We start from the raw sequence: 27075 nt of genomic DNA on the forward strand, positions 1-27075 counted from the left end.
AAAAAAACTTGCTACATAGTAAGTCTGCTGCTGTGAAAAGTGATATTTCTCTGTTTGTTAATATCACTTTTCACAGCATACTTACTCAGCCCCAGCAAGTCCGGGGACAAATTAAGCCCTCAATGGGGAAGGGGGCAGGGAAGCTGTGGGGCCCAAGGACAACGGCATGGGTGGTGAGCGTGGGACCAGAGCCTACTACTGTGTGGATGAAGCCCAAAGCCCTGTGGCTGAAGCCTGTCCCCCCGCCCATGGAAAAGTGGCGAATTCACCGGCTGCCTGCACCTCCAACGTTTGTGTCTCTGGAGGTGGGCAGGGTCCCACCCCCACTGGTGGCCCCGGGAGAGGAGCCACTGCTTCCCTCAATCACTGCCCCGGAGGCTGTGGCCACAAGAAAAGCCCCTGGTGGCCACACATGGCCACGGTGGCTGCATTTGAGATACACTACTCTAGACACTGTGGACTCTGCTGCCAGATCTACCTCCATTGCAGCACAGGGTGTCCTGGCTCCAGTTTTTGGGGTTCCTATAGAGGACCTTGCCTTTAATGGTAATAAACTCTTCTCAAAGGCCAAGAATGACTCCTGGCATACACTCAAGGACTCTAGGGCTACCCTACGTTCCTTGGGCATTTACATACCTACAAGCAAGAAATGTTTCAGTAGGCCACAGCGTGAGCAAAGCTCATGCACTGCTCAGTTCTTGGGGTACCAAAGACCCCCAGAATCCTCCAGAAAGAGGCAGGTTTCAGAGGAAGAGGTCTGCCCATGCACCCTCCGCAGCCACCAAGGTGACATCAAAACACCATTGCTGATGGGTTAGCTGATGATCCCAATCCTCCCACTCCTTTGATTTTACAGTTGTGTCCTTTAGCCCATCTCCTGCACTCTGGTGGTGGCCTTGTCCATCTCCACCACGCTTGGGAATGGATCACTATGGACCAATGGGTCTTGGAGGTCATAATATTGGGCTACACCATCCAGTTTTTGGTATTCTCTCCCTTCTACCCTCCCTTCAGGAAACCCTCTCACAAACTGCTACTAAGGCAAAAAGTGGACTCTCTCCTCCAGCTAGTAGCAACAGAAGCAGTCCCTTCCCCTTACAGGGGCAGGGAGTTCTACTCAAAATATTCCCAAGTACCAAAGACGGACAGAGGTTTGAGGCCAATCTTAGATCTAAGACAGCTGAACATGTTTCTGAGGCCTCAGAAGTTCAGGATGGTGACTTTAGCACCTATAATTTATTCTCTAGAGGAAGGTGATTGGTTTTCATCCCTCGACATACAAGACGCCTATTTCCATATAAGTATACACCCATCACAAAGGAAATAACCATAGACCAAGATAATTTCTAGTACCAAGTGCTTCCCTTCGGCCTGTCTTTGGCCCCGATGGTGTTTTCAAAGGTTCTAGCAGTAATGGTGGCTTACCTTCAGCAGGAAGAAATTCTTGTTTTCCCATTCCTCAATGATTGGCTTCTCAAAGGCCGCTCTTTCAAAGCAATGTTGTCATCCACCCAAAAGGCCCTTGCTCTGTTCCGAGAGTTGGACCTACAGCTGAATGCAAAGAAATTCATATTAATACCAGTGCAAAGGATACAGTTTATAGGGGGTCTACTTGGACTCAGTGACAGCCAGAGCATACCTCCCTTTAGATAGATTCATGACTCTGTTAAGAATGATAGGGATGATTCAGGGAAGCCATTGAACATCTAGAAGGAATTGTCTCCAACTCTTTGGTCATATGGCAGCATGCATCTTTGTAACCAATCATGCAAGGCTGAGCCTCTGCTGCTTCTAAAGGTTAGTTGAGAACTGCCTATTCTTTGACCAGAGATGCCTTGGACAGGCAAGTGGTGGTCCCCTTTCACATAAAGAACTCCCTAAACTGCTGGAAGGAGCAACTCCGTGTTTGTACGGGCATTCCTTTCTGCTACCCAACCCTATCAGTGACTCTAACAACTGGTGCATCCCTGTTTGGATGGGGAGCCCGACTTGGCACACTCATGGTTTAGGGCAAATAAAGGGTCCACAAAACCAGTCTCCACATCAACCTGTTGGAGCTCAGGGCAGTGAGGAAAGCCCTGCCATTCATCAGGTGCAAAATAAACAGTCTTGATGAACAACGTGTCCTGTATATTTTATATCAACAAGCAGGAGGAGCAAGATCCCCCCTCCTTGAGCACCAAAGCTATAAAAGCTGTGGAACTGGTGCATAAGCAACCACATCCAGATTTCAGCAGCCTACCTTCCAGGCCTCCGGAACACCACTACCGATGCCCTCAGCAGACACTTCTGCCACGACTACGAAATGGGAGCTGGATGCTCAGGTCCCCCAAGACATATCCCAGAAATGGAGATAGCCAGAGATCAATCTTTTTGCCACTTCCAAGAAAAGGAAGTGCCTTCTCTTCTGTTCAGGGGGTCTGGGACACCACTCCCTAGGGGATGCCTTCCTTCTACTGTGGAAGAGGAGTCTGTTTTATGCCTTTCCACCAGCACCCCCAATTCTAAGGATGATGAACAAGATTAGGCCGGATAAGTTATCCTCTTAGTACCTACCTCGCCGAGGCAAGTTTTGTACCCTTACCTACTTCAGCTATGTCCAACTGCCAGTCAAGCTCCCAACATTCCCTCATCTCCAGTTTCAGGATCTGGGTCACACACTTCACCCCAACCTGGCAGTTCTACACCTCAGAGTCTGGCTCCTGTATGGTTCTCAGGATTAAAGGTTTCCTGCTCTATAGAAGTGTAGCTGGTGTTATTAAACAGTAGAAAAATGTCAACCCACACTACCTACCTGCAGAAATGGAAGAGATTCATCCACTGATACAGTCATCACTACCTCAGGCCTGAATTAGTTTCCCTTTCCCTCATCCTAGATTGGTTGCTGGATCCAAACACATCTGGGTTATCCATCAGTTATGCCAAGGTCAGGGCCGGCGCTACCATTTAGGCAGCCTAGGCAATCACCTAGGGAACCAGAATAATTGGTGGGCGCCATTTTGCCGGAGGGGGCGGCAGGCGGCTCCGGTGGAGCTGCAGCAGTGGTGCCTGTGGAGGGTCCGGTGCTCTGCGGCTCCGGTGGAGCTGCCGCAGTCGTGCCTGCGGACAGTCGGCTGCTCGCGCAGCTCCGGTGGACCGCCCGCAGGCATCACTGCGGCAGCTCCACTGGAGCCACGGAGCACCGGACCCTCCACAGGCACCACTGCGGCAGCTCCAGTAGAGCCGCGGGACCAGCGCGCGGAGCAGCGAAATTGCCGTTCGCCTAGGGCACTCAGACCCCTAGCGCCGGTCCTGGTCAAGGTACAGCCTTTCATCCCCCAGTCAAAGGATTCTCCATTTTTGCTCACTGGTCTGGGCAATCTCTTACCCCTACACTAGACATCCCACCCCATCCTGGGACCTCAACCTGATTTTCAATCACCTCACAAAACCTCCATTTTAACCTGTTCCCTACTTCATTTATCTATGAAGACAGCCTTCCTAGTTGCCATTGTGTCAGCCAATAGGATCAGGGAGATTAGAGCCTTGATGGCAGATCCCCCCTTTACCACGTCCTTTTGTGATAAGGTCTCCTTACATCCGCATCCTAGGTTCCTAATCAAGATTACATCGAATTTTCATCTTAACTAATCTATCCATCTACCAGTATTTTTTCCAAAATGTCACAATTTGGGAATCTTCTTTCCAGACTCTGGACTTTAGAAGGCCCTTGGCCTTCTACCTTGATAGGACTAAGCAGTTTAAGAGATTGCCTAGACTCTTCATAGCCTTTGCAGACAGATCTGAGAGGGCTTCCATTTCTGCACAAAGACTTTCAAAATGGATAATTTGTAATATCTACAACTGTTATGACGTTGCAGGTGGCCAGCGCCCCCAAGTCTGAGAGCACATTCAGCTGGATCGCAAGCAACAACTACTGCATTTTTGAAGAACATCCCAGTATCTGAGCTATGTAGAGTCACTACCTGGTCTCCAATCTATATGTTTTCGAAGTGATCCACCCTGCTGCATGCCCTTAGATCTGATGCAGTGTTTGGCTCTACAGTACAGTCTTCTGTTCTGGATTCTGTTCTGAAGCTCCTGCCCCCTTCATTGGATACTGCTGTGGAATGGGGCCCACATAGGGATAGGACATGACTAGAAGAAGAAGGAAATGTTACTCACCCTGAGCAGTAACTGGAGTTCTTCGAGATGTGTATCCTGATGAGTGCTCCACTACCCTTTATCTTTCCCTGCTGCTTTGGTTGTTTCTTAGGGGATGACTGAATAGAGGAGGAACTGAGGGCAGGTTGCTGGAGCACCCCTATATATCCTCGGTGTCTGCCACCAGGAGGCATAGGGAACATGCGTGGGCTGAATGGGCACGGCTAGCTAGAAATCTCCAATCAAGGGCTCAAGAGGTGCAGGTGGCCCTGAAGTGGAGCATGCATAGGGACACATCTCACAGAACTACAGTTACGGCCCAGGGTGAGTAACGTTTTCTTAGCCATGTGATACAGCATGGCCAGAGGGCAGTAGGAGAAGGTTAGAAGGGAGCCTTATTCCCTGTAAGAGGAAGGAAGTTTGCCATAGATTAACTAGAGCACCTGAAGCCAGTTAGAGCACTTGCAGTCAGTCACATGATAAAAACCCATGACAATGTGGGAGTAGGAGCAGAAAGGATTGGTGTTGGAGCAGAGAACAGTTTGGAGGAGTTGGAGCAGAAAGGATTGGTGTTGGAGCAGAGAACAATTTGAAGGGAAGCAGAGGACAGTTTGGAGAAGTGCTGCGGTGGGCTAAGAAGTCCTAGACCCTAGGTAAGGGGCACCTGGCTTGTGCAGAGGGAGGACAGGAAGCCCCCCACAAGCTGAAGGGCAGGAGAGGGAAGTAGCCCAGGAGAAGGAACCATGAGTTCAAGTGGTTCACCACTATCCTAAGGGCCCCTGGGCTGGGACCTGGAGAAGAGGGCAGGCCCAGGTCCCTCCCTCTCCACTCCCCTTCTCTAGGACACTAGTAGGGCAATTAATATTCCAATTTCGGGGCAAGAAATGGCACCATGAACCCGCCACAAAGAAGAGGAAGCGCGAGATTCATCATAATAGTGCCGGCAATTTGCCACAGCCCTCAGTCTAATATTGGTTCATAAACTGTTAGTACAATAATTACCACTTAGACTGTTCAGCATACTTCCTTACCAATAGTGGCCAATTGAAAGTTGGCTATGAAACCTAGTTTGTCACTGGTCCACACCCATCTATCCTCCCTAATAAAATTAAACATACAGGTAGGAAACCTAGAGCTGTTGGATAACTGTTACATTCAATCAGACAGCATGAGTGAACATGCAGGAAAGTAATACTGATCAGCATTTGAATGCATCACAAATTCACACAAAGGAACTTTTAAAATCATGAATATCTATTTACAGCAAAAAAAAAGTGGCATAAACAGACATTACTTATTGGTTCCATTTTAGATTTTTCTAGTTTCAAAAGGGTACTTTTTTTTGGTGGTTTTTTTTTTTGGTTTGTTTTTTAAGTAGCATCAGGGTTGCCAGCTCTCCCAATACTGGATGTTTTTCTCAAAGCCCCAGTGCCTGGAGTCCTATGAAGATCTCAGCTTTCATTGAAACATAACGTGTGAGTATACGTATTGTAATGCGAATCTGCAGAATTTCAACAAGTGTTAGTTTTCCAGCATGTTTTTAGAGGTACCCCCACTATCTCTACTTCTGAATGGTGGTGTCCTTTAATGGATGCCGCTTGTCAGGCATTCCAGGTTGCAGATGTAGTTTGAGACATGCAAATACAGCATTTGAATGCCAGAAGACTTTTCTCTTAAGCTATTTACTTGTCAATCCAAGAAAAAAAATCCCAAAACACCAGGATGTGCCTCAATAGATTTAAAAGTCTGGTCTCCATTAACATTAACAGTACATTTACAAATAGCTTATAACAGGTTAGTACACAATGACTGTTTTGACAAACAGTTTATAACATTTGATAAGAATTAAGGCCAACAGGACAATGTGTTGCTTGTAATCATGGCCTATAAACTTCTAACAGTCTCTACTGATGTGCTTATAACCTACTACAATACATGCCATTAATGTCTGTAACATGCTTCTAACATCTGATAATCATTTATTAACCCATATGTGAAATCTTGCTACCAAGTGTGGCTGAAGGTTTTTTCTATTTAGTGAAATACTGACTTGAAACAGCTCTGTTTAAAAAAATTGTCATTATCTTATGAGGAATAGATTTCTCCTTAAGATGTCCATAGAGAATTTTGAATGTTATATCCCTTTCTCCTGCCCTTTGGATGTGTTGGCTATTTGGAGTGTAAGCTCTTTGGGGCAAAGCCTGTCTCTGAATGTGTATATACAGCACCTAGCGCAATGGGGCCTTGCTCTCAGTGGATCACCAGATATTACTGAAATAAACATAACTTGATTAATGCATTTTTCTTCAGTGACAAGTACTTGATAAATGTTGATGTGATACTTGTAAGGTAACTTGGAACGTTTTTAAATGCAATGGATCTCTCGCACACTGTTTTTGCATTTGATGATGTGTTGATAGAAGTGTGTATGTAGCCATGGTCTCTGTAGAACAGTCTTTCTGTGCTTCCTTAAGTGTTAGGAAGATCGAAACCTATCATGCACAAAAGTATGCATCTGAGTGTTTCAATTTATTTCAGTGGTACTACATGTGAATAGGGTTACACACCTGCCTAAGTGCACAACCAATTCTGATAGTGTGGCTATCTGTCCGCTTCCAGAGTCTGGAGCACAGCATAGATGTCAGATCTGCTACTGTCTCTGATGTGATGCCACTGCTTCTTTAGCTCCAGCAGTAAGAGAGTCATGGCTTTAACTCCAGCAGTCCCAGATCCAGTCCGCACAGATGGCCTCAGCAGGGCGTCATTGGAAGTGTTTGCAGGATCAGGGCCTTGGGTGTCCATGCCATTCACATTTGCTTGATTAATTCACATGCCAGGGGCACAGAGGGAAGCTCCTTGCATAGACAATCAGCTTCAGCCTCTCTGCCTGGCTCTTGGCTGCCCACATCATTCCATGCAAATGTGCACACACTCTGCCCCAACCAGGAAGCAGCTTTCTTGTTTAGTAACAATTCTCATTTCCTTTTCTGAGTGTGAGGTGCTTTTTTGAGATGGGTCATCACCACTTCAGAGCTGTCAGTCATGTGGAAGAAATGAGGCATATGACTGGTGTGTGGGTGACAGATGAACAGAACTTCAGACCATCTATGGGAAAAACTGGAGATAGCCTGATTGTCAAAACATGTATAAATATCCAATATCCATGACTCTTCACGGATCTTCGCCTTTCCTGGGGATGATAACAAGCCTCATTAGATCCTCTCCAGTAACCTAGATACTGTCCATTGGGGGAGACAGATGAGACTGCCCTTGTACTGGGAGACAACTCATTGCTTTTGCATCACATTACTTCATTTCTTTCAGGTAAGTGGAGAAGGAAAGCATTCACTGGGATTTGATATGACTGTGGGCTACTTGAGAAGGATGATTTAGGGACTGAATGCATCTGGTCTGAGTGATGACGATGATGATGATTTATTTGTATTACTGTAGCACTTATGTGTAACATCAATGGAAGGTTACAGGGAATGGAGAGTTTCTCTGGGGTTCCCAATCTGGGACTGATTCCCAAGCCTTGGGCATCTGTGCTTGTTGGTTTGTGATTGTTGGTGTAGAACAGGGGTAGGCAACCTATGGCACATGTGCCAAAGGCAGCAGCGAGCTGGTTTTCAGTGGCACTTACACTGCTCAGGTCCTGGCCACCAGTCCAGGGGGCTCTGCATTTTAATTTAATTTTAAATGAAGCTTCTTAAACACTTAAAAAACCTTATTTACTTTACGTACAACAATAGTTTAGTTATATTTTATAGACTTATAGAAAGAGACCTTCTAAAAATGTTAAAATGTATTACTGGCACACAAAACCTTAAATCAGAGTGAATAAATGAAGACTCGGCACAGCATGTCTAAAAGTTTGCTGACTCCTGGTGCAGAATCTTTCTCCCTTGTGGATTTCATCTCCTCTAGTGACCCAACAGTGTCTTGTCATGTATGACACAGAACTTGTTTGCCGCTTGAGGGGAAAGGTTAATCAAAGCAGTTAAACTTCTGCTAGGAAAGAGATTGATGCCATTTCCAAAGCATCCTGAGGGATGTCCCTTTGTACAAGAAATGGGGAGGTTGTAGTGGTCGTTGCCTTCCATCATGTGTAACTGCCAATGTGCAATGAGCCTGTGGGCTCAATCCAATTCCTAGCAGGTGGTGCCCACATCACACTCGGCCCTGAAAAGCAGATTCTTTGGAAGGCTAAGCAACAACTGGTTGTTTATCACTTGTACTGTGGTAGTGCCTAGAGACTCCAACTGAGAGCTGGATCCCATTGTGCTAGGTACTGTTCAAACATATAGTGCCTGCCCCGAAGAGTGGGGGAGGGATAGCTCAGTGGTTTGAGCATTGGCCTGCTAAATCCAGGGTTGTGAGTTCACTCCTTGAGGGGGCCATTTAGGGATCTGGGGCAAAAATCTGGCTGGGATTGGTCTTGCTTTGAGCAGGGGGTTGGACTAGATGATCTCCTGAAGTCCCTTCAAAACCCATGATTCTATGATAATCAAAATAGGCAAAACAACAGGTTCTGCAGAAACAGAGGCACACAAGGGGACATGAATTCCTGAAGAGGGTATAGCAGAGCAGAGGCAAAAATCACACTGGACCTCCCAACTCTTAGTCTAGCACCCTCTCCAAGTCCATCAATGTCAGTGAATTTACATTAGCAAAGGGTTGAGAGCAGAGCATCCCAAGCAATAGTGCACAAATCTTGGAATGTGCAAATTATATTGTTGCTCTAGAGTCTTCCTGGCACTTGATTAGCTTATCACTAGTCAGTTGCACTGGCTGGCTTTGGCACTGCATGGCCTTCAGATATTAAGCTTCCTTAGAACACGAAATAGCTGGGCTAAGAGAATTCTCAGTAAGTGGCAGCTTGATGGGTTCCATGTCCATTTCCTTCTGGTTTAGTTCTGGCAGGATGTCCATTTCAGCTCTTGCAAAATGGATGTGTTCCACCCTGATGCTGAGGTTTTGCAGGACTTCAGAGGTGTACAAGGGTTTGTTGGGTAATTATTTCAACTTTCACTTCTGAAATTTCACTTCACCAGTTCCAGTTCAGTCTATTTTTTTGAAGCAAAATTATTTTAAATGATTGCTTTACTGTGATTGCACAATAAATGCCATAGAATCCAGATGCATTGAATAAATTAGTTAAATAGTAACTACACTGTTCAGGCACGATACTATAAAAAGCACTAGAAATCTGTTTAACCCAAATGGGCATATGCTGATGTGAGTTAATTGAAATTCAGTCTTGCTGAGACATTCATTTGCTGCAGCTGTTGACTGCAAAACTTCTAGCCACAGTTAAAAATCACTGCATGTTGTAAGTATGATGCCACTTTATTTGCACCAATAAATGCTCAGAAGTTAACTTTATCTGACTACAATACCCCCCAAAATGGGGTTGTTGCATTGACCCTTTTAAATTTGTAGTTCCTTGTTATACAAAGTAAAGTGAATCTAGATTGACAGTACTCAATTTCAAAATAACACTGCGCTACTCTTATTAAATGATGACTAACTGTTTAGTAATTAAGCCATTCACAAAGAAGATGCTAAAAGCTTGGGAAAAGGTTATTTGAGATACTGATCTACCCACACAACTATTGCCGATAGACAGGAACCCTCATTTTCTACTGATGTAGGGCCAAGTTTTGGTCTTGGATCTGTAAGTTTAAACATAGGTGGCACATGAAACACCAGCTGGGGTTGGCTAGCCCCTAGCCCTGCCCCTTCCACCTGAGGCCCTGCCCTTTCTGCGCCTTCCCCACACCAGAGCCCAACCCACCATGGCTGCCCCCTCCCATCTTCTCCCCCCTGAGGCTAGCACCACCAACCCCAGAGTGCCTGGAGGATGGGCAGCGCAGCCCCAGCCCCAGAGCACCGAGAAGGCAGGTGTCTCAGCCCCAGCCTGAGCCAGGACCACCGCACAGGGAGAGCCACGCAGAGTGGGAAGCAGGAGAGGGGGGGCCTGAGGGCAGAGAGTGGGCAGGGCCATGCCTGGCTGTTTGGGGAGGCACAGCTTCCCCCAGCCTATGGTACCCACCACCCATGAGTTTAAACAGAAGTAACTCTATTGAAATGAATAATTATTCCAAATGTATTCTGGTGTAACTGAGTGGAATTTGGCCTGAGGACTTTAGGAAGATGTGGCTAGGAGAAGAATGTGTGTAAAATGATGTATCTGAAAAATAAACACTAAATATCCCGTGCACAGGATAGAAAGAGATATAAACTGGAAACCCCACCACTTTGCCAAAAGCTCCAGTTTAGACTGTATATGCTGGTGTGAAAACTTGTCCCTTAAAGTAAATCTGGCCAGTGAGCTTCAAAACTCTCAGTAAAGTCATTGTATCACATTCTAATCCGCCACACCAATGTAAATCCATGGTAACTCAGTTGACTTCAGTAGCATGACTGGATTCATACTAGTTTAAATGAGATTAAAATAGTCAGAATGTTACCAAATGATGTTCACTGCTACTTTGTAAATATATTCCAAGTAAAATTTTGAAGAGACAATGCAAAGTGTCATTAAGTGGAGCTGGTCAAAGTATTCAATACAAACGGCTTGGTTAGATTTGCCCCTTCTCTTTTCATATTGACCATGAACAGATCATGATTTTCTTCTTATTTGTAACTGTTCTTGTACTAACACGTATGGGTTGCTATGACCAGTTTCATAACAAGTTCCTTTGAGTATTCAATCAGAATTCGCTGTTTGAGCTGTGTGGGTTGTTTCCAAAGTTGCATGGTTTAGTTTCTGGTCTTTGACAGGCGACCCTAATCATTATAAGCAAGAGCGGGAGAGTTGGGCAAGTGTAAAGAGATTGATAAATTGGTAGAAACTGCTCTGGAGAAGATCTCTTAGTTAGACCAGCACAGGGATAATAAATAGACTTTAAGACCAGAAGGGACTATCATGATCATCTAGTCTGACCTCCTGCACATTGCAGACCACACAGCCTTACCCACCTACTCCTGTAATAGATCCCTAACCTCTAGCTGTTACTGAAGTCTTCACATAATGGTTTAAAAACTTCAAGTTACAAAAAATTCACCATTTACATTAGTTTAAACCTCCAGGTGACCTGTACCCCATGCTGCAGAGAAAGGCCAATAAAAAACCAGGGTTGTGACTACAGCCCCCAACCAAGATCAGAGCCCCAGCATGCTAGGCACTTTACAAACACATGTAAGAGACAGTCCCTACCCTGGAGATCTTAATGTAAACAGTAAGTTCCTTTTCTGGCCCTCTCTCATCTGTTGTTCTCAAACTGTAAGACATCTGGGGAGACAAACGAAATTTTGACCACAAGGCTGTGGAAATCATGTTTTAAGTTCCTGTTTAAGGCGTTTCTCACTCCAGCAAAGCTTGTTGATTTTATTAGCAATACTTACCTTTCTCTGCCTGGGACGTGAGTTTCAAGAGGGGATTATTTAAATATATTCTTGCTTTTTCATAAGCTATGTGGGGTTTTTGTCAAGAAATGGTCTCTCTGATCTGGGACGTTACTAAAGTTGCAATCCCACTGCAATGTATTTACAAGATCTGTGCAATAGCCCCTGATAGATACAAAGATTTGTTCAGCTGTCTTTATGGATCACAAAATGTACCATTTAATTGGTTTGGAAATCCAAGAATCTACTCAGGAGCCAACTTTGGTGCAGATCAATATCTTTCAGTCTTAGCCTCCACTTGAAAGAAAGCCTCCAACTATTCCCAGTGCTGACCAGTAGAATCTGGCCATGCTGGGCTCCTTTCTTAGCTTGCTGTAACAGCAGAAGCTGCTTAAACCCAGGGACTGAGATCCTGGTGATCTAAATATTATTCTCAACTTTGAATGGCCTTTGGCAATCACTGCAACTTTCTGTGCCTCTATTTCCTCCTCTGTGAAATGAGATGATGGTGCTCACCTCCTTTGTGAAGTGCGCTGAGCACTCTGGCTGCAAAGTGCGAGGGAAGAGCTAGGTGTTGATTAGTAGCAATCTGGTAGTGTTGACTTATTGGGCAAATGTTTTCATATTTTCATATCCTTTAAAAAGCTGTCTAAATGAGATGTCTCAGTATTGCACCAGAAGGTCACCCCTCTCATCCTAGGGCCGGGTTTTTTAGATTAGTTATGAATTATGTTTCTTTATCCATGGTATTTTTGGCCTGGTCTACACTGGGTGGAGGGGGCGGGGGATTGATCTAAGTTATGCAACTTCAGCTACGTGAATAACGCAGGTGAAGTGGACGTACTTAGATCGACTTACCATGGTGTCTTCATCGCAGTGAGTTGACTGCTGCCAGTCCCCTGTCGACTCTGTGTGGAGCTGGAATACAGTAGTCGATGGGAGAGCGCTCGGGGGTCGATTTATCGCGTCTAGATTAGATGCAATAAATAGATCCCCAGTAGATCGATTGCTGCCCACCGATCCAGCCAGTTGTGAAGACATACCCTTTGTGTAATGAAAGATGAAGAGGTTTTGCTTTAATGACCAAATGTTTTCTCTACTATATTTGGTATGCCCGGTCATAGCTGATAGATTTCAGGAAAGGGCACACTCAATCTAACAGCTTAAATCTCTTGGCGGCTAATTTTTCTCATGATGTGCAGAAAAAGGGCTATTCCTATCCTTGTTAGAGAAATTTTTCAGATGGAAGCTATATACTAGGCTCCAGATTTTTCAAGTGCTCAGAACTCAAGGGCACCAGAACAGGCGGGACCAGGGTACCATGGCCCCATCACTTTTTAAAGTATGATGGCTATGCCCTCTCACTTTGTACTGGCCAGGAGGGAGGGAGCAGAGAGGAGGAGGAAGGGGGCAGAATCTTGGTGGAAGAGGCGGCACAGGGATGGGGCTTTGGGGGAAGAGGCAGTGCAAGGGTGGGGCCTTGGGGGAAGGGGCAGCGCAAGGGTGGGGCCTCATTTCAGGCACTGGTGGACCCCCACTTTTAGGGAGCTTCCATTGCCCCTGTCAGAACTCACCATTGGGTTGGATTTTGAGAGCACACCAAAATAGAGAGGCCACGTTTTCGAAAGCATTCGATGTCTCCCTTGTGCTAGCCAGCAATAGGCCTGAGGATGGAGAGTGGGAACAAAGCAGAAATACGTTGAGTATATACAGCTCTTTATTGTCGGTGCTTTACCATAGTTGTGGCAATGCTCTTACCCAGGTACACGCAGCTAGAGCAAAAACATCCAGCCCTAGCGAGAAGGCAGACATGACCTTAATAGCAAGCAAAGAGGCAAGTGCCAATGGCTTAAGTACCTGAGTAAGTCTTAGAAATGGCATTTAGATGTCATACAAACCCAGAAGGGGAGTCCTATCCTCAGCAAAGCTCTGCAGAAGTCATTGGTGCTACGCTTCCTTCTGCCAATGAGGATCTGGCCCAGAGCGTGTGAAATCCAATCATTCCTTTTCCCCCTCCCCTCTGTGCAGGACTCACTGGCTTGACGACAATGTGCGTAGGGAAGTGCACTCGGATTCTGGGTCCATGCCTCATTGCCTTGGGTGTGCTTTCCATTGCTGCCAATGTGCTCCTCCTCTTCCCCAGCTGGACGTGGAGCTATGTGAAGGAGGGCCGCATCACCAAACAGGCTATGCAAGTGCCAGGAGTCTGGGGAGGAGGCATAATTGTAAGTGGTGTGACTCCTTTGCCCTCCTTTCCCTTTCCCTCAGCATGTGTGCACTGTCTTGGACAGAACATTCACCAAAGAAGTCACAGGACCAAGACCTGAACACAGTGTGTCCAGTGGGTAAGGCATGATACCACTGGCCTGCTGGGTGACCTTGGGCAAGTCTGTTCCCTGCTCTGTGCCTCCGTTTCCCCACCTGAGAAGTGGGGATGTTGATAAGCTGGGGAAGTGTTGGGCTCCATGCTAGAACCCCTGGCTGACATTCTATGGGCTGTGTTAGACAGCAGGGCAGACTGGATGATCAGGGTGACCCCTTACAGCCTTATGAAAGGCTTCTGGATGTCAGTATTTCCCCTATTTCCTCAGGGCTTTGTATACTGGTGGCTGACACTAACATACTTCTCATACCTACATACTGTGTAGGGCCTGACCTGAAGTCAGCTGAAAGACTCACATCAGCTTTAACGGGCTTTGGATCAAGCCCTAACGGTAACAGAAAAGAAAATCCAGATAGAAAATCACATATTTACAAACCTCTTGGAACAGTTAACAGATTAAGATAATTAGTCCTTTCCCCCATAATGTCCTTAGTTGGCATAATGACCATTAGCAAGAATCACTTCCATGTCGTATGGGCGGCACATGAACTGCCGACTGGGGGAGGCTAGCCCTCAGCCCCATCCCTTCTGCCCCAGACACCACCCCTTCTGCCCCTTCTGCCAGATCCCAGAGCCCCACCACCACAGCCACCCACCCGGGGAGGGCAGATGGTGCCACTGCAGCCCTCCCTCCCAAGCCCTGGAGTGACAGGAGGGTGGGTGGCACGGTCCCAGCCCCTGGAGCCGGGCTGCAGAGCAGAAGCAGAGGACCTGGGGGCAGAGCATGGGCGAGGCCACTCCTGGCTGTTTGGAGAGGCACAGCCTCCCTCAGCCTATGGTACCCGCAGCCCATGCTGTGTCGCCATTTTGCCCATCTACTTAGTGCTAGTAATTTCTGTATTTGCTAATCCAAACTTCTCCATGCTGCTTTCCAATGAGACCATTTTGGGGCCTAGCCAGGTTCATGGTGACACATCAGGCCACTGAGTGAAATGATCGTTATCTTCCAAGAAATCTGCTCCAGAATCGCCACAATTTGCTCTGAACCTCGGCAGTGCAATCAGGCACCCTGGCAAGAGCTGGGATGGAGCTGGGTAGCCAACAATAGTCTAATAACATATTTGATGATTCTGGGATGCTTTTAAATTAACTTTTCTTATTGTTTGCCCAGCTTAGCTCCTAGATGGCTACTAGCATGTTGCGCTAGCATCAGTATAACTAACAAAGTCTCCTGTACAATTGTTAGCAATGACTCCTTGGCTGGTTTTAAACAGTAATAATACTATTTTGCTGTTAGAGAAAAATCACTTTATGTGGCCTCATTGATGTCTTTGGCAAAATTTCCATAGACTTCAGTGAGTCCAGGGTTCCACCCTGTATCGCCGGCTGCTCTAAAGGCATGTGTTATGTTCATAAATGAGGCATATAGACATTAAGTGATTTTGTCATTGATGAAGCCCTGGTAATAAAACTCAGGTGTCTGTAATCCCAGTTATATTTCATTGGGAATTCATCTTGCATTTTGCATACACCAATTTGTTATGGTTTATTTGTATTACTGTAGCTCCTACTAGCCCTAGTTACAGCCCAGGACTAGGCACAGGGCTCTGTACAAACACAGAATAAAGAGATGGTGGTGGATAACGGCTTCTAAATGCGGGTCCTTCTGACATTTCTAATTTTCTATATGCAGCAAAACATTTATTCTAAAAGCAAAGCACACGTGCATAACCAGCCACCTAGAAGTTGCAGACAGATATTAGATAAACGTGGTACAGCCTATTGCCAGGGTTCTAACTTTAGCCCTAATCCCACAAGGAACAGAGCACCCTTCAGAACCTCCATGAATGACTTCAGTGGTGCTCTGCTTAGGTATGAGGATCTGTCCACAGGTCTTGTTGCAGGATTTGGGGTCTTTAAGACTGGGATGAAGGGTAGTTCATAAATGTTCCATGCTGAATAAGGGAAGGAACTCACTGCCAGCTTTTGGTGCCAGCAGATTGGATTGTACCATTCATCCTGAACCATTTTCTGCTCTCTCAGGTTCTTCTGGCTGCAACTCAGATCACAGCTGTTGGGTGGCACTGTGGCCGTTCCTCCGACTGTGGAACTTGCCGGAATGTAAGACAGAGATTCCTTTGACATGTGGAAAATGTTCTTATTTTAGCTGCAGAACCAAACTCCAGACCCACAATTCCGGAGTTAACAGGCCTCACCCCTCTGTCACCAGGCCGCCATATTTAACAGTGCTGTGTTAGCATAACCCTGGAAAGGAATGAGACATTTTGCAGACAAGTAGAAAGAAAAATTCCTTGGCTTATGTTCCAAACAGGCTACTGTTTAGATGGGGAGTGAGACAGCTCAGTGAGCAGCAATTATGTAACAAAGAGAGGAAGGGTGATCCAATGATTAGAGCACTAGCCTGGAACTTAAAAGACCTGGGTTCAGCTGTTTGCGCCGCCCTGGACTCCCTGTAGGGTTGCCAGGTATCCGGTTTTTGACTGGAACATCTGGTTGAAATGGGACCCTGACGGCTCCGGTCAGCACCACTGACCAGGCTGTTAAAAGTACGGTCAGCAGTGCAGCAGGGTTAAGAAAGGCTCCCTGCCTGCCATGGCTCTACGCAGCTTCTGGAAACAACATCATGTCCCTCCTCTGGCTCTTACGCATGGAGCAGCCAGGGGGCTCCACATGCTGCACCCACCCCAAGTGCCAGCTCTGCAGCTCCCATTGGCTGGGAACCGCGGCCAATGGCAAATGCTGGGGTAGCACCTGCGGACGAGGCAGCATGGAGAGCCGCCTGGTTGTGCCTCTGCCAAAGAGCTTGAGGGGGGGATAAGACGCTGCTTCCAGGAGCTGCTTGAGGTAAGTGCCGCCCAGAGCCTGCACAACTGACCCCCTCCCATGCCTGACCCTCCTGCCCCAGTCCTGATCCCCCTCCTGCCATCCTAACCCCTCAATCCCACCCCAGAGCACCCTCCTACACCCCAAACCCCTCATCCCTGGCCCCACACCAAAGCCCACACCCCTAGCTGGAGCCAACACACCCCCTGCACCCTAACACCCTGCCCCAGCCCAGAGCCCCCTCCTGCACTCCGAACCCCCAGTCCAGAGCCCCCTCTTGCACCCCATGCTCCTCATCCCTGGCCCCACACCAGAGCCTGCACTCCCAGACAGAGCCCTCACCCCCCAAACCCCAACCCCATGCCCCATCCCAGAGCCCCATCCCATACCCTGAACCCCTCAATTCTGGCCCCACCCTGGAACCCACACCACCAGCACAGAGCCTATTCCCCCTCCCACACACCAACCCCCTCCCTCAACCTGGAGCCCCTTCCCATACTGCGAACCTCTCGGCTCCACCTCACAGCCCAGAGTCCCCTCGTGAACCCCAAACTCCTTATCCCTGGCTGAATCCCAGAGCCCTCATCCCCAGTGAGAGCCCTCACCTCCACCTGCACCCCAACCCCTCTAGTCAGCCCAGTGAAAATGAGTGAGTGAATGAGTGAGTGAGGATGGGGAGAGTGAGTGACAGAAGGAGGGGGGATGAGTAAACAGGGGCAGGGCCTCGGAGAAGGGGTGGGGCATGGGGTGGGACAAGGGTGTTCAGTTTTGTGCGAGTAGAAAGTTGGCAACCCCAACTGCCTGTCAGGCCCATCAAGGGAAATTTGGGGCCCCATACACCATGTTTTCTGAGGCCCCACCCACTCCCATTTCACATCAGTTACAGGCATTTTAGGGGGTCTCCTTTGCCCTGCTCTTGTCAGCCCTGCTTTTTGTGTGAGCTTGGATAAATCGCTGAATGCCTCTGGGCCGCCATTCCTCCTCTGTGAACTGGGGATCACCCCTGCCTCACAGGGGCATTGAGGCTAAAAACATTGCAGCTTGTTGGGGGCTCAGCTACTCCAGTAATGGGGGCCAGATCCAGGGCTGCCCAGAGGGGGGGGCAAGTGGAGCCATTTGCCCCAGGCCCCACAAAGGCCCCCAAGAGAACGGCTGAGGCTCCTGCCCTGGCCCGATCCCACCTCTGCCCCCACCCAGAGCCTTAGCGCATTCAGGAACGTCCCTGAACAGCTGCAGCATGGCTCTGGCAGAGCCCCTGAGCTCCTCCCCGCTCAGAGCCGCATGGTAAGGGGTCGGGGCTGTGAGCTCCAGGCCGAGCGCAGGAAGCTCAGGCCCCACTGGAGCTCGCAGCCCTGCTCCCTTACCATGCGGCTCAGGGCCACTCCTGGAAGCGCTGAGGCTCTCTGAGAGGGGGGAGCCAGGGGTAAAGGGCCGGGGGGAGTGGATAAGGGGCAGGGAGTCCCAGGGACAGTCAGAGAACAGGGAGGGGGCAGAGGTGGGGGAGACAGGGAACGGGGGGGTTTGGATCGTGGGCATTCCGGAGGTCTGTCAGGACTCAGTGTGGGGGTGTGGATAGGGGTCAAGGCAGTCAGGGGACAGGGAGTAGGGGTGGGGTCCTGGTGTGGTCGTAGTGGGGAGGGTCTCTGAGAGACAGTGAGGTGGCAAGGAGCAGGATGGGTCGGGGATTCTGAGGAGGATGGGAAGTTGGGGGACAGGAAGTGGGTGGGGGTCAGATAGGAGGCAAGGCCAGACTGTCTGGGAGGCACAGCCTTCCCTACCCTAAAGCTCATTCAGCAGTTTCAGGCTTGCAGAAGAGCCAAGCTGTTAGGTTGTCCATTAGGGCTACCGTCCCTTTCACTTCTCAAATGCCAAATTATAGTCTGTATTTAATTTCAGTGCCATAGGGAGATTCATGTCAGGGGAGGGTAGCTTCATTTAAAATTAGCCACTGGGGGAGGAATCACATGAGAAGGGCAATATCCTACACCACCTAGCTCCTTCCCAACCCTACCAAGGGTGACCCCCCATCCCCTGCATTCCCTGAGGCTTCAGAGGGGTTAATTCAGTGGTTCTCAAACTTTTGTCCTGGTGACCCCTTTCACATAGCAGACTTCTGAGTGTGACCCCCCTCCTTATAAATTGAAAACACTTTTAAATATATTTAACACTATTATAAATGCTGGAGGCAAAGAAGGGTTTGAGATGAAGGCTGACAGCTTGTGATCCCCAGTAATAAACTCATGACCCCCTGAGGGGTCTGGACCCCCAGTTTGAGAACCCCGGGTTAATTTACTTTTAGCACTCTGTGTCCATTCACATGCATGTGCTATTTTCAGCATTTCACAACACAGGCTCATCCCAGATTCTGGATCAAGCTTAAATGCTCAGTTCATGGAGTATGTACATAAGCTATACTAAAGAAAACCCATAGTAACTGTCTCCAGTTTGTGAGGGACCCCATGGAGCCACTCCCTAAGAAACAGCTAAATGCATGGAGGTTAAGTCCATTAATGGCTATTAGCCAGGATAGGTGTCCTTTGCCTTTGTTTGTCTGAAGGTGGAGATGGATGGCAGGAGAGAGATCACTTGATCATTACCTGTTAGGTTCACTCCTTCTGGGGCACTTAGAATAGGAGGTTTGGAAGGGACCTCAGGAAGTCATCTAGTCCAACACCCTGCTCAAAGCAGGGCTAATTCCCAGACAGATTTTTGCCCCAGATCCCTAAATGGCCCCCTCAAGGATTGAACTCATAACCCTGGGTTTTGCAGGCCAATGCTCAAACCACTGAGCTATCCCTCCCCACACTTAGCATTAGCTGTCACCTTGTTGGTAGGCAGGATACTGGGCTGGATGGACCTTTGGTTTGACCCAGTATGGCTGTTCTTATGTTCTAAGCTAAATGAACCCAAAGTTATGGAGACAGATATGAGTCAAGGAAGCCAGCAGAGTATCAGAAACCTGGAAAAATCTCTGACTGGATGGGCTCAGGCGTTTGGTCACAAGCTGAGGTGGTTCAAAAGTTTTGGATTTTTTTTAAGCAGAATTTTTTTTATTGTCTCTTTAAACAATCACAAACACAGCAAGCAGCAAATATTTGGCCACACACTTCTGAAACCCCAAACCATATTCAGGTTTTGGCAGACTAATTTCAGCTTTTCAATTAAAAAAAACACAACAAATTTTGAAGGAAAGCAGACATTGTCTGTGATTTTTTTCTGCTTTTTAAAAACCCCTAGTTTTCAATCCAAAAAGTTTTGACAGAAAATATTTGTCCAATGCTTGTAATGAGCTTTAGTGCCTTTTAGCACTAGCTGATGCTGAGAACTAGTGATACCTTGTAAAGAAGTTTTCTTAAAACTGGGTTTATGCTGAGATGCAGAAGGTTTATTTTTCCCAGGGCCATCCGTGGCAGGGGGAGCAAGTGGGACAATTTGTCCCTGGCCCCGCAGGGGCCCCCATGAGAATATATTATTGCAATTTTTTTTATGGAAGGTGGCATAAACAGATAGCTACGGGTTAATGTCTTTTTCACCTGGAAAGGGGTAACAAACAACACCTGACCAGAGGACCAATCAGGAAACAAGACTTTTTCAAATCTGGGTGGAGGGAAGTTTTGGGTATGAGTCCTTTGTTCTTGGTCTGGACTCTGAGAGTGACCACAGGAATCTCCAGGCTTTTTAATCTTCTGTTTCCAAGTTGTAAGTACAAGGATAGTAAGACAATAGGTTTATATTGTTTTTTTTGTATTTACATGTGTGCAGTTGCTGGAATGTGTTAAATTGTATTCTTTTTGGATAAGGCTGTTTATTCATTTTTTCCTTTAAGCAATTGACCCTGCATATTGTCACCTTGATACAGAGACCATTTTATGTCCTTTTTCTTTCTTTTTATATAAAGCTTTCTTTTTAAGACCTGTTTGAGTGTTTTTCACTGGTTAAGGCTAAGAAATGAAGGAAGGGGGAAAATCTCTTTGTGTTAGATTTACTAAGCCTGACTTTGCATACCCTCTGGGTGAGGGGGGAGAGAGATTAGATCTCTCGGTACTTGTGTTTCAAGGACTAGAAGCAGGGAGTACACCTAGGGTCCCCAGGGCGGGGAAATCTGGGAGGAGGGAAAGAGCGGGAAGGGAAATGGTTTATTCCCCTTTGTTGTGAGACTCAAGGAATCTGGGTCTTGGGGTCCCCTGGGAAGGTCTGGGGGGACCAGAGGGTATCAGGCCCTAAAATTCCTGATTGGTGGCAGCGATATCAGATCCAAGCTGGTAATTAAGCTTTGGAGGTTTCATGCTAGCTTCTCATGTTCTGAACTCTAAGGTTCAGATCTGAGTAGGACAGTTATGACAGAAAGGGCCCCCAAAATTGCTTTGTCCCAGGCCCCCTGAATCCTCTGGGCTGCCCTGGCCAGATCAGTACTACGTCTGGCTGGTCCCATGGCTTTTTTGCCCTCCCCTTGTGCACCGGGGTGTGAATTGCACAGCACCAGAGACTTGCAGTCAGCGTGTTTGTGTGGGGTAGGGACCACATGCCACCAACCCCGCGATTCACGTTCTGCCTCTATATTTTACTAACAGCCCCGAGCATAGGAGGTTTTGGATGAGAATGATGATGCGCTGCTCGGTAAGCTAAGTCCCTGTTTTGCAAATCCCCTTTTATCTGCATCTCTGCACCCACCCCGCAGATTGAGGGTGCTGGGTCTCTAATGGTAAAAAGGTCACAGCCCTTTCTCCAGTGCAGATCTGAATGTTATTTTCAGAAGAGCTGGAACGTTATTTTCACTGCTCTGACCCCACTGGCTGTTCTGTTAGGCTGGACAAAAAAAAAAAAATCCCATGCAGGAGCTTGCAGTTTGCCTCTAGCCTGCAGAAGCAAGGAACCTGCCTTTTTCGGCATTGCAATCCTGATGGGAGTTTCTGATCCTTAGGCCTTTTAAAGGGTCATGCCTGACAATGGCAGGGAAATAGCCAGTGTGCCTGCCCTAAAGGAGCTGGAAGGGTAATGCCCCCAAGCCCTTTCCTAGGGTATCTCATGCAAATCCAGCTCTCCAGGAGAGCATAAAACAGGCTGCCCCGGACAGCATATGCTCCCATCACAGTAATCTTGCACACTAAGGCCAGGCTTTCAAAAGGAGCAACTGAATTTGGGTGCCACCTGGGTCTGATGTTCAGCAGTGCTGAGAACCTGCAGCTCTCATGACCTCCAGCTGGAGTTATGGGTGCTCAGCATCTCTGCAAAGCAGGCCCACTCAATCAACTGCCACTTTTGCAAATGGCCCTGGTGCCTCATGGCTGAGTGTGGATGAGCAAGTTGAAGCAGAGGAGGAGAACCGCAATGGCAGCCTTGGCTCCTGCCAGCGCTTTGTGTTGGATCAAGCCATGGGACTGATGTGATTATTTTCTGAGTGACTTCCTGTGCACATGTGCCTAATAATGTGTTGGAAGGGGGTTAAGTGCACAGGGTCTTCTGCCTTGTGTATTTTCTTCCAGCATGCAGCAAGCTGCCGATCTGATCTGTCCATGTTTTGCAGCCATGGCACGCAGCTGTAACCAGTGGTGCAAGGTGCTGGGCAGTGGGGGATCAGGATTCATGTTGCAGTTGTAAAGAAGATCTGGCTAGGAGCCGAGACATAGCTCTCATCTGCAGTGACTCCTGTGGTTGAAGTCATACAATAGCTGCAAGGGTTTTCCAGCTTCTTCCAACAGTTGTAACTGCAGCATCTGAGGCCATTAGAGTTCATTTTGCCCCCTTGGTGGTATCTTGTTGCTCCAATCTCTGCCAAGGTAGGCCCATACATGCGGGACTCCTGACATTTGAAGAGAGAAGCATGATCACCTGGAATTACAAGTTTGTTCCTGTGTCTTTTACCCACAGATGTTCCTTTCCATTGTATTGTCGGGGCTGGCGTTGCTGGGATCTACTGCTTGCTTTATCCTTTCGGGTGTGGGCTTAACAAATGGACCCCTCTGTCTATACAATCAGACTGAAGTCCTGCAGTGGGATTACCCTTTCGTAAACATGGAAAACCAGGCCTTCCACACCAGGTAGAAGGAGCTTGTGCAATGTCCAGGCAGCACTAGAGCTAAAATACCCACAAAACTTCATCTCTTCCCTTAATCTAACAATCTCAGGGAACATGTTAATGATTCAGCATTCAACAGACAGTAACACTGAGAATGAAGTTCTCCTCCTAATGGTAAAACCAGCATTACAGCAAGCTGGCTTGCCATCAAACAGGGAATGGAGCAGTCCAGGCTGAATGACCACTAAAGATGACCTGAAAATGGGGGGATGAGGGGAGGGGACTTATTCCCTCATGGCTTTATAATACATAAAGACAGGTCTGAAAGGTGATTTTAAGGGTGGGGGTTTTTATCTGCTTGTTTTTTCCATTAGAAATTCAGGTCCTGTCTAGCTGGGATGGCTCTGTGGTGGTGCCTGGAGAAACAGTGAAAATATTACATTAACAAGACTCATGAGCTCAAGCTGAGCAAATGTCAGTGTATGGCATCTTTAGCCTTCCCTGCTTTTGCTATTTAACTTCAGTGGCTACTGAACATTTTGGAGGAAGGAAGTATTTGTCGATGTTTTATAATTCAGACCTGATAGATCACAATACACACATGTGAGACTCCTATGAGGTCCTTCAGAAAAGTCAAGGAAGATCTGATCAGATTCATGTTATTTTTAAAATTACAAAAGTAGCAGGCTGCATTTATCCATCACAGTGAAGTGAAAAAGGAACACACGCACCCCCCACACACACTTGTTACACAATCAACTGCATGTCACCCCTTCAGATGTCTTTGTCCTATCACTGTCTCATCAGAGTCTCTCTTCAAGGGCTCAGAATTATTTGTATGACCCATCACTCTGGAATTCAGTCTGCATCGAGCCCCCAAACGTTGTAGCCTGGAACATCTACTTCTTCTCCGTTCTGCTGGTCATCAGTGTGGTCGAAATGGTCCTGGCTTCTCTTCAGGTCATCAATGGCTTCTTTGGATGCCTCTGTGGCTTATGTGAAGGCAAATAGGTAACTTCAATTCCTAATAATTCTCTGTGACTGCTTTTCCTCATCTTCCCTCCCTATGCGAATGGTGCCACCAAAGATTTCAGGCAAAAACTCCTGCAGGCTTTCCTGCATGACCTGAAGGTATCATCTTATTGCTGAGATTTCACACAGATGTGATGCACAACAAGGACTTGATCCTGTACAGAGTGGGATTGGAGTTATGTATCTGTTCAAGGTAAAATGTGGTGGACAGGACAGAAAGTGAAGGACAGTATGAGAATATGGCTGGCTGACCCCAAGTTACTGCCTTCTACTGGATTGGAGTAAAGGGTTAGGAGTCTATCTATAGACCAGCTGTGTAAGAGGCAGCCGTGGGTTGAAATGTAGTGTTCAAAGCTGATGATGGGTTGTGTCTGGACTAAGATACGCCCTGCAGTGCACCATGCTACCTGGATCAACGGATAGTCTCACTGCAGGCCCACAGTGGTGGTGTAGTGTAATGGGTCTCTGGAATGCTCAGATGTAGCCAGTGCTCAGACAGGCTGAGGCATGCTCCCTTGGCCGCCCTTTCTTCCCACATGGTTAGGTCAATCCCAGCATTAGGAACCCAGTAGCAGAAAAAGAAATCTCCCTGAATATTTCTTCCAGGCAGGATTTATTTCAGCCAATGGCAAATGCTAGTGGAGATAGACAAGAATGTGATGATGGATTCAGCCAGTAGAATGTCAGGCCTAGTCTTGATGAGGATTTAAAGGGGTGATCTATTTTAGGTAGGCTTGGAAGGATTCAGTTTTTATCAGTAAATGTTGATTTCACCGTACACACACACCATGCACATGCACATACATGCACACACCGCCTGTGATTGCACACACAGAGCAATGAAAAAAACATTCCTATCGATCATAACTGAAATTTACAGACAGGCAAAATAAGAAAAATACTGCTTGAAAACATAATAGTTTGATTTAAGGATATTTATTTTGTGTATTTTGATAGTTTGTTTTAACAGTTTTTTGAATTTTACCGTTTACTGTCATTAAATAATTATAATCTGATAATTTCTCCCATAATTTCCGGCAACAATTAACATTTAAATAAATAAAAATTGGGAAAAAATTTAAACTGTCCATAATTTTGCATAACTGTGAAAGTTAAAATAGATATAAATCAGAAAAAATGCTTTAAAATAAACATTAGCGTCTATCAAAATTATTAAAAAAAAATTCTGCCACGTTTAATTTTAGCATATGCTGAACTGATCAAGCTAAAACTGGAGGGGAACCTACACTATCATTTGACTTGCTAGAAGTGTTAACTGTGGCTACCTTGAAAAACATACTTAACACCAATCGAGTGAAGCTAACTGTGCAAACCTGCTATATTTCCCAGTCGTGCCCAGGTCTTACCAGGCAAGAGAGGGAAAGCTGAACAAAAATCTGGATGGTGTTGTAAAACCTTGTCTAAACTGAGGATTTTCAAGCAATCAAACTTCCAATATTGCCCTGGGGCTGCTCCAATGCTAGCGCTGGTGGGAGGGCTAGTTTGTACTGGCTGCTGCCATTTCCACGGCTGTGCCATCGAGAGCTGCTCTGAGCACATCTGGGAAGCTGCCAGATGTTTAGGTCTAGGAAACAGATCATTTAGAGATGGACTATCCTTGCTTTCCTCCTGCTACAGGTGAGGCTAAAGTGCTATCATCTAATCTGATATGCTGTTTGATTTTGTTGCAGGTTCAGTTCACATCAGATTCCTGAGTTGCCTGGATTTTGCTGTGCTGAGTAGAGGTGGCATTTACAAAGGAGTATCATCCCAGAGCTTTGAGCTTTCTGCATCAGCTACACCTGTGCTAATATTAAACCGATCATGGTCTCCTGGGTAGCCATATTAGCTCATCACTACAAGGACATTTAATACACACTAGAATCACTGCCACCATTTTATTCCTGGGTGGCAGCTAGAGCTGGATATCAGATTTATGCTTTTGTGTTATGGAGCTACAATGTAGGTTCTGTATGAACACATTGAATGAATTGATGGGGCCATTATATGAATACCCTCTGATTTCTACAGGCACAAACCCAGGGGGAAGTGGAAATAATCCATGCTAGCTGTTTACCTTTGTCTGGGAAAGGTGTGATGTTCCTTAGCACCAGATTCAGGAAATGCACAGACCCTTTGTCAAGGGAAGAACACTGTGCAAGCCTGGGGCACTAGACACCACAGATTCTGCACAAGTAAGGGATCGCTTTGAAGAACAAATGAATCCCAAGTCATCTGATCTGGATTTTCCCACCCTGTGGTTTCGTCTGTGCTGAGGCAATGCCTCTGGATAGTAGCTTGAAACTGGCCTGTCGGAGGGCTGCTGATTAACAGAGAGATTTTGGATGGACCATGTGACCCTTAAGCTGACATTTTTGCTAAGAATAAAGAGAGGGAAGGGGGCATCAGTTGGGACCAATAACCTTTCAGATCTTTATTCATCATAACAAAGCAAAATAGCCACAAGCTCCATTTTTTCTGTTTGCACAACCCATATGACTGTAGCCCATGTAGCGATATTTATAGTGACATTAGTCCAAAATATGGTTTATTTTTTCACTGTCTTTTAATTTATTAATCTATCTATAAATCTGCATTTAGACAAACTGAGTTGGAGCCTTCTGGATGCTTCCATTGAGTTTGATAATTGTTTGGCATCTCTGAAGAGTGAGAAACCAATTCCTGGGCTCTGGATTGGGCCTAATGTTCCCTCTAATTTTTTCCATCCATGTGCTGAATCCAGTAGAAACAAAACACCTAGATATAACATATATTTCTTTAAAAGTTACCATAGGGATAATTACTCTAGCCAGGACAGGTTAGGCGTTTTAGAACTCACTATTCAAAGAATTAAAATTAAGTGTAAGAGAGAAATAAAAATTATGAAATGTATAGACCAGCCAAAAAACAAAAATCACACACTTTGAAAGACTAAAATTACAGAGAATATATGTGCATTGCAGGAAGTACCAAGAAGTAACAACAATAATACAAGTATGTGTTGGGAGTTGGGAGAGTGAAAGACTGTGTGTGTGTGACACAGAGACAGTGAGTGTGAGTGACACAGAGACTCTGTGTGTGTGTGTGTGTGTGTGAAAGAGAGAGAGAGAGATAGTGTGTGTGCTGGCTGCTGAGGAAGTTTCTGAGAGATGCTGTGTGCTGTCTCTTTAAGGACTCACTGAAAGCTCTCCTGCTCCTGAGCCTTGTCCCCTCTTCCCTGCTCTGCGGAGATGGGGTACATGGGCAGGGATGGGGAGAGACTCTGTGTGTGTGTGTGTGCGTGTGTGTGTGTGTGTGAGAGAGAGAG

The 27075-nt window shown here is 46.7% G+C and overlaps 1 protein-coding gene across 3 annotated transcripts; it reads left to right on the forward strand.

Moving 5' to 3' along the window:
- Window positions 1–7180: 7180 nt before the first annotated feature.
- TM4SF19 (transmembrane 4 L six family member 19) lies at window positions 7181–26327 on the forward strand. Of its 3 annotated transcripts, XM_030576577.1 has the most exons (6): window positions 7181–7467; window positions 13582–13778; window positions 15920–15997; window positions 22589–22758; window positions 23558–23747; window positions 25460–26327. In XM_030576577.1, exons 2-5 carry the CDS (start codon window positions 13602–13604, stop codon window positions 23745–23747), a joined length of 615 nt encoding a protein of 204 aa, XP_030432437.1. In that variant the 5' UTR covers window positions 7181–7467; window positions 13582–13601; the 3' UTR covers window positions 25460–26327. The 3 variants fall into 3 exon arrangements, with proteins under 3 accessions (XP_030432437.1, XP_030432439.1, XP_030432438.1); XM_030576579.1 differs by lacking the exon at window positions 15920–15997; XM_030576578.1 differs by lacking the exon at window positions 25460–26327 and having other exon boundaries at window positions 23544–23707.
- Window positions 26328–27075: the final 748 nt, after the last annotated feature.

Source organism: Gopherus evgoodei, chromosome 9, assembly GCF_007399415.2.
Source record: "Gopherus evgoodei ecotype Sinaloan lineage chromosome 9, rGopEvg1_v1.p, whole genome shotgun sequence".
Lineage (NCBI taxonomy): Eukaryota > Metazoa > Chordata > Testudines > Testudinidae > Gopherus > Gopherus evgoodei.